The following is an 11252-nucleotide window of genomic DNA, read 5'->3' as shown; positions in this document are numbered from 1 at the left end:
TAAGTGCCTCTCTCTCTCTCCTGGCGGGAGTCTCTGCTCTCATTCTGCGTGTGCCGAGAGCCGGAGTCTTGAACTCGCAGCGGTCTTCTGGGAGAGGGGCCTATTTATGGTTGGCTCCACGTGTCTGACACCTTCTTCCCTCCCGCCGGTCCGCAGTCTGCCAGGTCTGCCTGCCCTTTGCGCCGGCCGACTGGGTCAAGAGGCCTAGGGAAGGTAGTGACTCTAACCATCCCCTCTCTGCCAAGGGGAAAATGAGGCCAGAGCCGCTTGGTCGTGTTTCCTGGTGGTCAGCAAGCTCAACACCTTCATCCACCATCCAGGCCACCCCCTGTCTCTGGGCTGAACTCTGTTCTAGAACATATGCAGAGCAGAAAGAGGGGTAGACACAGGCACCGTCTGAACAAATGGAGACCCACATTTCCTTCCCTGGGCTGGGGGCCTGAGGTGACCTGCCACCTAAGGCATCCTGGTCTCTGTTCATGGCACCAGGGTGCTCTGACTTCCCCCTCGGGGGTGCTCACTGTTAGCCGGAGGGAGGGAGGGGAGAGGAGAGACAGAACGCACAGAAAAGGCAAAGGAATCCTTGAAACCATCTTTCACTCCCACGGTCCACGCCTCATCTCTGACATCGCCTCCTGGGGGTGGCCTCTCAGCCGTTGTGCAGTGCCTGAGTGCCAAGGTGCAGAGGACACAGCGGAGCTGGACAGGACTCTGGAACCCCGAGGCACTTTGTCCAGGCTGGAGTTACACGGTTATGTTTGTAGTAATGAAATGATTCTCTCTCCCTCTAGGCTCTGCGTTCCCTGAGGGCAGCACTATGTCCATTTGACTCACCAGGGCCTAATCTAATGTTTGGCAGATAAATAGGTGCTTAGTATCTATTATGTTAGATGAATGAGTGGATCTCAGGCAGGGAGAGGGAATGAGAGGGACAAGAAATTCCTTTTTGGGGGGAGGGGGGGCTTCAGTTTCCCAACAAAGAAGTTAGGCCTAAGTGTTACCTAAGCTTTCTTCTGAGTTTGAGGGAGCACCCCCATACGTGCACTGCTCCGCCAGCGGCCCCTCCAGCCCTCACCCCTTTCCGCCTCCCTCACGCCTGGCCTGGCCGGCTTCCTCAGGAACCGAAATAATCTCCCCATCTGTGATGCTCTCTGCTCAGCAATGATACATTGTCCCATTCAGTCACCCCGCAGCCTTGGGCGTTGGGTGGTGGTTGTCCCATTTTTTACGTAAAGAAACCGAGGCTCGAGGCTCGGAGAGATGAAATTAACTTAAGCGACTGCCCAAACCACGAGGCCCTGTCTCCAATGGCCCTGGCCCACAGCTCCTCCAGGACAGTCCCGCCCACAGAGCAAGGAGCAGAGCAAGAGGGACCAGCGTGAGGGAGAGGCGATGCAGACTTAAAGTCCCAGATCCGAGCAAGACTTGCGTTCAGCCTTGCCCTCTTTAGAAAATGCAAGCACTCCCAGAGAACTAGCCCTTTAAGGCCCCAACGCCTTCCTCTGAACCCACTTACAGAATCCAGGTGCCTGCCTGGTACCAGAGGAAGGGAAAGCAGACCCACAAGAGCAGAAGGGAGACTGGAAGGAGGGACAGGAGACACCAAATGCCCCCTCCCTCACAGCTGGGTCTGAGTGGTCTTCATTGGATCCTGAAGGCCCCAGCAAGAACCAGACGTGTTGAGCCACCTCAGGCCAATCTCTTAGCTTCTCTGGGCCTTGAATATCTTTATCCGGAGGCCGAAAGTATACTCACCCTGCCACCTCATTCATGAGGGCCAATGGGATGACAGAGACAAGAGGACTTTGCAAACTGCCTAGACCAGTGGTTCTCAACCTTCTGGCCCTTTAAATACAGTTCCTCATGTTGTGACCCAACCATAAAATTATTTTCGTTGCTACTTCAGAACTGTAATGTTGCTACTGTTAGGAATCATCATGTAAATATCTGATATGCAGGATGGTCTTAGGCGACCCCTGTGAAAGGGTCGTTCGACCGCCAAAGGGGTCGTACAACCCACAGGTTGAGAACCGCTGGCCTAGACCTTTCCAAAGCCGAGGCTGGGGGTGCCAAAAAGGCCACCTGTGCTGCTCAGTGCTCCACCTCCTTCCTCGCTGCCCCCAGACCAGGCTCTCTTTGCCCAGCCCTCGGATTTCCTGGCAAGGCTGGGCAGGCTCCGGCCGGAAAGGGGACAGCTGACCTTGTTGGCCGGAGCCCTAATCCCCTCCAGATGGGCCGGTGGCTTGCACAGAGGGCCCAGCTGCCCGGATAAACCCTGTTTCCCAGTGACCATGTGTGACTGTGTGTGACCGTGCCCAGGGGGTGGCCAGGGTCCTCAGCAGACCTTGGAGTGACTCAGTCCGGTCTCCAGCTCCTTCACGCCCCACTCCTCCCACGGCTGGCATCCCCACAAGCAGTGGCCACACTCGGGTCTGGTGTCCAGCAGCTCCTCCCGGCTATCTGTGCTGTTGGCTCTGAGGCGACAAGGCTCAGCAGACTCCTGAAGGTCAGGGTCGAGGGACAGCTCCGTCCCCTTCACCTGACACCTGCCCTTCCCAAAGCGCAATTCCTAGTGCCCTCCACATGGTGGGAGCTCGATGGGGTTCCTGGGGCCTGTGAAGGGGTGGGTGCCAAGAAGGAGACTTGTGAGGATCTTCCAACATTGAGGGGACAGGAGGTCCTGGGAAGGCACAGCTTTCCCTGCAGCAGGAAGGACTCTGTTTCGGAGAAGGACTTCCAACTCAATAGGCGTTCCAAGTGAGAGGAACTCTGCCCCTGACCTGGATGTCCTGCAGGAAGGCTTGGCTCCATCCTGCTGAGGCTGAGGGCTGCATGGACACCCCAAAAGAAACATCCTTGGTCCTGCTAACAGCAGCTCCCACATGTGCTGGAGTGTATGCAAATGTTGCCATTTCATGGAAAATAAAAGTTAGTAGAAAGCATCTTCCTGCCCCTTCCCCAGCTTAAAACAGGAGGGGATGATGGGAAGCGGGGGCAGGCTCCTTGCTCAACCCCACCTGAGGGCAAGAATTGGCCTTTCCCCTCCTGGGCAAGTCCATACTCCACTCCCACCCTTCCCTCGGTGGTCACTGGTCATTACTGGTCCTCTGACCTCAATTTTATCCAGACCACAGTGACCATGGCCAGGGGCAGGGTGACCTCTGAAGGTGAAGGAGGAATTTGAGAAGGCAGAGGGGTCCGTTAGGGGCTCCCAGAAGGAGGGGGCCTGGGCTGCTAGGCCTGGGCTGGAGTCTGAGGCCCCTCTCTCACAAGCAAGGACAAGGCCCCGAGGTCACCGCGGGACACTGTTAGGTTTATTTCAAGGTGAGTGGGTGCCCATGGGATCAGTGTGGATGGCCAGGTCACCTGGTGACAGGGTGCCCAGGGCTGGCCGCAGGCTCTGCGGGGGCCCTGCAGGGCCATTCTCTGGTGGGTTGGGGAGCTCCGCCTCCTGCTCCAGTCCCAGCCCAGGGGGGCCCGGCAGTCAGTGATGCAGCAATTTTCGCAGTTCACTGGGCTCGGTGATAGGCATGGAGCAGGCTTGATTCTCACACACGTAGGCGGTGGCCCGGTCCTCTAGCCGCCGCAGGGTACTCAGAAAGGGCAGCTGGCGGGACAGGAAGCTCGAGGGGTCCCCATCGGCCAGAATCAGCACCTGGGTGGTGGCAGGAGAGAGGGGTCACCTGGGGCTGCTGGGACACTGGCAGGGCCCACTGGGGGGTTTCCTCTCCCCAGGCCTGCAGAGGAGGAGATGCTGGGGAGCCGAGGAGGAGAGGGCGGGGCCAGGCTCATAGCCGCACACCTTGTTCGGGATGTAGATGGAGTGGACACACTGCACCAGAGCCTTGGTGTCCTTGGCCTGGGGGTCTCCACAGATGACGATCTGGGTACAACAGGAAGGGAACTCAGGGACCCATCAACCATAGGGCCCCAGCCCCCTCACCCGGGCACCCTCCAGTGTCAGGTGCAGGGGGGCTGGACCCAGACCTACCAGGGCTTCCCCATCGTCCCTTCACCCCCTATATCCTTAAGAAGAATGGGACTCTGCTCAGCATTCCCCAGACCAGCCACCAGGAGGCCGCCTCAGATTCACGGATGGGCAAGGCAGGACACAAACTCACCCCCCCACACACACACACACGCATGTGCATGCAAATACGTAAGGTGTCATGCATAGTGGTAGTGATACGAACATGGGGAGACGCACACATGGGCAGAGACACCTGCTCATGTACACACACACTCACACGGTACAAACACACAGAGACACGAACATGGGGAGACGCACACATGGGCAGAGACACCTAGGAGACGCACACATGGGCTCATGGACACACACACTCACACGGTACAAACACACAGAGAACCATACACACAGAGACAGAGTCATCACATATGCCCACATAGAGGCAGGTACCACATACACAAGCAACAGACACACACACACACACACACACACACACACACACGGAGAGATATACAGGCAAGCATGCAAACGTACGGCATATAACTGCACACACACCAGCAGACCCAACTACACGGTACATGGAGACATACAGAGAAGCATTTTATCTGCCCTGGGGACCACCACCCACAGGGCCCCTGCCTCCTGTCCCCGGCTCTGAGCGCCCCAGTCACAGGCACTCACAGAGCACCTGCCTGTGCCAGAGGCCTGTCTCAGACGCACACTCACAGACCCCTCCACCTGTACAGAGCGGCCCTTACAGCTGTTCCCGCCGAGACCCCTGAGCACAGACACTCCTAGATGGCCACACGCTCATGGGCCTGAGCTCTGGGGGACGGCCCCATGTCCCCATCTCCCACTGTGACACTAGCTTCCCTCCCACCCAGGCTCCGAGCCCAAGTGTCCTCGGCACCCCACCTGCTTGAGGGTCTGCTGGTGGGCCGAAAGGGCTCGGACCATCTCGGGCAATGCCACGGGGACACGGCGCATGCGCTCAGAGAAGGCGGTCAGCAGGCACACACATTTGTCTATCCAGTCCTTGTGGCCCGTGAAGCCGTGCAGCCGAAGCAGGTTGTGGGCCGACACGGAGTTGGCGCTGGGCTCGGCACCATCCTGGTCTGCAGGGTGCATGGGGGCAGAGCCCTAAGGGAGGGTCCCTGGGCTCCGGGACCCTGACCCCGGACTGTGGCCAGGCTGGCTAGAGGGATGGGAAGGAGAGGAGTCCCTGTCCACCCACCCTGGCCCAGGTCTGAGTGGAATGCCAGCACAGCAGTGATGGAGCCTTTGCTCTCCCACATGCATGGTCATCTCCCCTGTCCTAGATGAACTGTTGGTTCTCCCATCCCACTGATGACACCTCCATTCAACCACCCAGCTGCCAGCCAGGGTGGCATTCTCCTGGTCCCTCCCTTTCTCTCACCTCCCACTTCTAATTTCTCCATGAGACAGCTGGCTCTGCAGCCAGAAAAGACCCAAATCCTCTACTTGTCCCCTCTCACACTTCTCCCTGGTCCAGGCCTTTGCCAGCGCTTGCCTGAACTGAATGCCATTAACAAACAGCCTCCTAACCTATCTCCCTGCTTCCCCTGGCCCCATCGCTTCTCCACCATCAGTCAGAGTGACATTCTTAGATCTAATCAGAGCAGGTCACAGTCCACTTAAAACCCTTCAGAGCCTTGGACTCCCTGCCACGCCTACAAGACGTGCAGGGAGCCAGGCCCCCTCCGCACCTGGGCACTCTCTCTCACAAGCTCATCTCTGCCTCCATCCTCCATGGCACAAGGCTGCCCTTTCCAGGCCTCTCAGAGGCTGTTCCCTCTGCCTGAAATCCCCTCCCATACCACCCTCCCAACTCCTCCATGACCACAGGGCCCCATCTTGTCCTCTGACCCTTGCTTAAATGAACTTGTCACTGGTTTAGTCTGACCTCCCTCCAGCTGAGTTCTGCTCCACTGTTGTTCTCTCTCAGTGCCTTTTATTCATCAAACTAATGTTTGTTGAGCACCAACTATGTGCCAGGCCTATGCTAGAACCTGGGAATGCAGCAGTGGCAAAGTCCTGCTTTCAAGACCGGGTGAGGAGCAGGGGGGACCATTAACAGACCAGACATGTCATGTGATGGTAAGTGCTATTGAGGAAAGTTAGGGGACAGGATGCAGAATGAAGGCCTCATACTTCCTCATGGCACTCACAATTTTAACTATGTGTTTGTGCGTGCATTTTTGCATTACGTATTACTATTTATTAGTTGTCTCCCCTGCTACACTGTAAGCTTCATGAGAGGAGGAAACAAGCCAGCCTTGTCCGATATATGAATCCAGGCATGCCAGTCACTGTGCTAAGCACATTCACAGAACAGTTCATCTTTACGTCAACCCTGTAAGCTAGCACCAGTGTTCACTCCACTTTGCATATTAAGAAAATGAGGCTGAAATAGAATGAGACCAGCCCAAAGTCACTTGGTGAGTAAGTGATGGAGATGTGTACCCAGGAGGGCCTGGCCCCTGCCCCCGCTGGCTCTTCACCACCCACCCAGCTTACGCCGCCTGCAGGGTAAGCCAAGCCCCCGTTGGGTCCAGGAAACCAGGCCAGCTCTGCAACCCCTCACTGACCATCCTTCAGTCGCAGGGGCAAGCCAGCCCCCAGCTCAGCCTCGCTGCAGAAGTAGCCGCCACCACGAGAGTCCCAGAAGAGCCTGTCTTGCGTATCCTGCAGCCTCAGAGCCCACTCGAGCCACGCACTCTCCTGCGAGGCCTCGTACAGGTCCAGCAGGCCCCGCACCACGAAGGCGTAGTCCTCCAAGAAGCCCCAGCAGGGCGGGTTGCTGAGAAGACAGGCAGGGGGAGGGGAGAGAGACTTTCACAGAAGTGGCCCTTTTTGTGCATTCTTTCATTTAACACAAAATATCTACCTCTCCAGTGGGTACCATTAGCCCATTTCCCGGATGAGCAAGTAGGCCCAAGATGGTCAAAAGTTCACAGCCGGCAGATGGCAGAGCCAGGATTGGAGTCTACCCAGAGGGGAGGATAGGAGCAGAGATAGCTTGGGTGCCCAGGGAGACAGCCTTCCTCAGCTGCTTGCCCACCCCCACCTGTGCTCCACGGTCCCCCCAGATCCTGCGTAGCAGGTCCGCATCAGACGGCTGCTGGCCACGTCAAACATGTGTCGCTTCAGGAACTTGGCACCATTGGTGGCGTAGTTGACCAGCCTCTCCATGCCCAGGACAGCTCCCGTCACAGCGTAGCCAGATACCATCAGTCCTAGAGGGAGGTGACACCAGTGGTCGTGAGAAGCAGGCCGAGGCCCTCCAGGTGTGTCCCCCCTAATTCCCCCCAAGCCCTGACGCCTCGCTGGAGCCATTCAGTGAGGGGGTAGGACTTGAGCTCCAGCACCAGGCAGGGCTGGGCTCCTAGCCCCTGTTTGTGACCCTGGCTGAGTTACCTAACTCTCTGAGCCTCAGGCCAGAGATAATAAACCTGATTAGGGGAAAATGAATATACAGCAGGTGTCGGACACACGGAAGGGGCCTTGTGAAGGGTAATTCTATGAACGGGTCAGGCTTCAGACACGGCCGCCCCACCGTTCCAGGCGGCCAGCATCTTGCTGTCCAGGTGCGGCTTCGGCCGACGTTTCCGGGCCTGGAAGAGCTTCTCCAGCCCTGCATTGAGCAAGGTCCGGACAACCTCCACCTCCAGGCCAAAGCGGGCAGCGGTCAGCTCCAGAGAATACCGGACGGTCAGCACGTTCTGGCCCTGCAGCTCCCCCTTGGGGTCCTGCGGAGAATAGCTCTTGTCCGAGAGAGCCCATGAGCCTGTCCTCCCGCCCAGCTCCCTGCCCCTCCCAGGCTCCCAGTCCTCACCTGACTGGGGCTGATGTTGCCGGCCTCCGTGAGCCCGTAGTGCTTGATGAGGAGCTGGCCGGAGGTCAGCGGCTCCGTGGCACCCAGCACGGGCTCTGGAAGCAGCTGCTGAACCTCTTTGATCGTCCACACATAGAAGGCACCCTCTTTGGGCGGCATGCCCCGCTCGGGAGGCGAATCTGCATCCTCTGCGCTGTAGAAGCCTCCAGACTGTGGGGAGGGGAGAGTTGCTGCCCCAGCCTTCCGCACGGCGGAGGCCCCGAGCCCTCCCGCAGCCAGGCCCGCCTGCCTCAGTGGACACACACCCGGTGACTCAGGTTCCGAGCCACATACTGCAGGATGCCTTTGGCAACGTCGGAATAGAACTCATCACCAGAGATCTGAGGGGAGGAAGGAGGCTGTCAACAGAGGTCCCTGGGCAGCCTAAGTATAGGGGGGCGGGCAACATCCTCCCAGGAGAGTGGGGAGGGGACCTGGGTACTGGCCTTCTGGAAGGGGATTGGGAGTGGGGTCAAGGGGGAGCCACAAGGTACCAGAAAGACCCTGGGAGGAGCAGCCAGGAGTAGGTAGATGGGCTGGGGTCAGGGGTCACCTGGAAGGCCTGTGAATAGGCCACTGCAAGCTGCCCCTGATCATACAGCATCTTCTCAAAGTGGGGGACGTGCCACTGGCGGTCCGTGGAGTAGCGGTGAAAGCCCTGTACAGGCGGGACATGGGTCTGGAGGCTGACCCCAGCCTCTGCCCCCATCCCACTGCCTCCTGCTGTCCCCTCCGGGGAGCATCTAGCCCCCCTCACCTGCCCTATGTGGTCTCGGATGCCCCCGTTGGCCATCATTTTCAGGGTGTGCAAGGCCATCTGCTGGGCCCGGGTGCCATCCTGGGTGAGTCGGTGGCTGAGCCAGTAGGAGAACAGGAAGCTCAGGATCACTGCGGGCACCAGGAGCACGTGGGCGAGAGAATGGGGGGAACAGAGGGTGCAGATCTGGCTGGTCAGCAGGCCTCTGGCCAGGCTGGGGTTAGGATTTCACACAACAAGGCAGTCTCTCTGACAGGCTTGGGGTCAGGGGGTCAGTGGTCACCCCAGAGCAGAGAAGGTCTATATTCAGGTCAGTGTCAGGGTCACTGTTAAGGTCATAAGTCAGGTCTTGATTCGATAGCTACTGACAGGATGGGAGTACGGAGAACGGGAGGATAGTGACCAAGCCATGGGCCAGGACAGGCATCAGAAGGCCAGGCTGGGGTGAGGTGGGCAGGGGGGGCACTGACCTGGTGTGGGGAACTTGGGGGCCTCGGCGAAGCCGCCGTACTCCTCATCATAGCCCTCATCCAGCTGTTGGAAGCAGCGGCTGTTCATGGTGGCGGCAGAGGGCGGCAGCTGGCGGTCACCCGTGCTGATCTCCGACCGGGCCAGCAGGGCTGTGGTGACACGCTGGCTGTTTTCTAGCAGCGCGTTCTTGTTCTGTTTCCACTGTGCAAGGCAGGAGCAGACCTGGAGGTCAGCTTGGGTGGGGGTCCCTGGTTCCCTCGCCCTTGACCCCTGCCACCACCACCCCCATTCACACCCACCTGATCCCGTATTCTCAGCAACACCGTCCGGAAGCCAACGCGGGTCAAGCCATCCTCAGGGGGGAAATAGGTGCCCCCCACAAAGGGCTGGAGGTTGGGAGTCAACCACACACTCATGGGCCAGCCCCCACCACTGCTGGTGGCCTGGTGGAGAGAGGGCAAGGGTGAGGGGGACGCCCGCCCCCTGTGCCTGCACAACCCCCCCTCCCCCCCCGTGGGAAGACCACGCACCTGCACGAAGGTCATATACACTTTGTCCACGTCTGGTCGCTCCTCCCGGTCCACCTTTACGCTGACAAAGTCCTCATTGAGCAGGCGGCCAATCTCCTCGTTCCGGAAGGACTCCTCCTCCATCATGTGGCACCAGTGGCAGGTGGAGTACCCCACTGGAATGGGGCCATGGGCCGCCGTGGGGACCAGGGACTGGTCGGAGGGGTGCCAGCCAAGGGGGCCCACTGGACTGTGAAAACCCTGACCTCTGGTTTTCCGGGAGGTCCCCTGCCCCTGTCTACCACCACTCTGCCTGCCCCCTCCCCCCATGCCAGGGGAGGCCGGTGCATTACCTGAAAGGAAAATGGGCTTGTTTTCTTTCCTGGCCTTGTCGAAGGCTTCCTGACCCCAAGGGTACCTAGGCCGGGCGGGGTGAGGCGTCACTCAGGAGCCCAGGAGGAGCTGAGAGCCCGGCCGCCCCAGGAAGGGCATCAGGAGGGGCACTCACCAGTCCACAGGGTTGTAGGCATGCTGCAGGAGGTACGGTGACTTCTCACTGATGAGGCGGTTGGGGACCTTCTGGGGTGTGGACTGGGCGCAGTTCGTGCGGCTGCCCTTCCCTCCGGCCGGCATGGACACTGAACTGCTGACCGACACACTGCGGTCCTTGTCCCGGGAGGAGCCACCCCTGCGCCAGCAGGTGGGTCAGGCCAGGGGTCTCCCTCCACCACTCCAGAGGCCCACTTCCCCCCACCCCTGCCCTCTGGCACCCCTCCCGGAACCCCCTGCTCCCAGCCCAACCCACCTTTCTGAACCACGGGGGAGACTGTGGCCTTTGTGCTCCCCCTTATGTTTTGGGGGGGATGAAGAAAGGTGGCTCATTGGGGGCTCCCTGCCAAGTTAGTCTCCCCCAACTTCTCGGCCTGGCGGTGGGAAGGATAATGACTGTGAGGTCAGGGCAAGTCACAATGGGCAGAATGGTTGTTCAGGCTCCATTCTCTCCCCCTGGCCGGGCCCCCTCCCCAGGATGATGGTTCTGGGGGTGTCTCTGGCATGCCTGGCGTGGGATCGGGCAGAAAGGCCGCCCGGTGCCGGTGGCTGGACAGGGCGAGAAGAGTTGAGTCTGGGACTGGACCAGGTTGGGGGCAATGAGAGGAAAATCAAGAGAGCACCCCCCACTCCACATCGACTCACGTGGCACTTCTGCAGGGCCAGGTCCCTTACCAGTCTGCCAGGACCCCTGGTAAATCAGAAACTGACCCTGATTTCAGGGGGCTCAGTCTGGAGGGCGGTGCTGCAGGGTAGCCTAATTCATGACAGGCCCCTGCACCAATCAGGGCTGTGACAGGCCAGCCCAGGGGTGCTGTCAGACAAAAACCCTGGCCTAGCATTGGGGTTCAAGGAAGGCTTCCTGGAGGAGGGGTCCCAACAGAGTCCCAGGGGAACTGCCCTGCAGCTGGAGGGCAGGGGCTTGGAGGGCAGGAGGACGCTACTGCCAGGGCCAGGGCCAGGGCGCCAACTGGGTAGTGCAGAGGGGGAGGGGTCAGGCGTGAGAGGCTGGCCAAGCATGCACTGAAGACCAGCGCCCACCCGTCCGCCCGCCTGGGATGCCTGGACCTGGGGCCCAGCAGGCACAGGGCACGCAGTAGCGAC

At 59.5% G+C, this 11252-nt stretch overlaps 1 protein-coding gene across 1 annotated transcript; it reads right to left on the bottom strand.

The window, feature by feature from the left end:
• Positions 1–3292: 3292 nt before the first annotated feature.
• Positions 3293–10661, bottom strand: SPATA20 (spermatogenesis associated 20). Its single transcript, XM_014541177.1, has 16 exons — positions 10405–10661; positions 10108–10287; positions 9953–10017; positions 9621–9775; positions 9390–9533; positions 9090–9291; positions 8620–8750; positions 8416–8520; positions 8129–8203; positions 7824–8033; positions 7545–7737; positions 7056–7224; positions 6577–6788; positions 4883–5082; positions 3803–3883; positions 3293–3655 (listed from the first exon to the last, which is right to left on the bottom strand). Exons 1-16 carry the CDS (start codon positions 10479–10481, stop codon positions 3485–3487), a joined length of 2370 nt encoding a protein of 789 aa, XP_014396663.1. The 5' UTR covers positions 10482–10661; the 3' UTR covers positions 3293–3484.
• Between the last annotated feature and the right edge of the window lie 591 nt (positions 10662–11252).

The sequence above is a fragment of the Myotis brandtii genome, unplaced genomic scaffold (genome assembly GCF_000412655.1).
Source record: "Myotis brandtii unplaced genomic scaffold, ASM41265v1 scaffold265, whole genome shotgun sequence".
NCBI classification, from domain to species: domain Eukaryota; kingdom Metazoa; phylum Chordata; class Mammalia; order Chiroptera; family Vespertilionidae; genus Myotis; species Myotis brandtii.
The sequence above is the reverse complement of the archived record's forward strand: the minus strand, read 5'-3'. Positions and strand labels throughout refer to the sequence as shown.

Bases quoted from the DNA above. Each gene is read 5' to 3' on its own strand.
- SPATA20 (XM_014541177.1), bottom strand. From the start codon at position 10,481: ATGAGCCACCTTTCTTCATCCCCCCCAAAACATAAGGGGGAGCACAAA. The intron at 9,776-9,952 runs GTAATGCACCGG...GCCCCATTCCAG, and splicing joins CAAGCCCATTTTCCTTTCAG to TGGGGTACTCCACCTGCCAC. The intron at 5,083-6,576 runs GTCAGTGAGGGG...TGCACCCTGCAG, and splicing joins GCCCCTGCGACTGAAGGATG to ACCAGGATGGTGCCGAGCCC.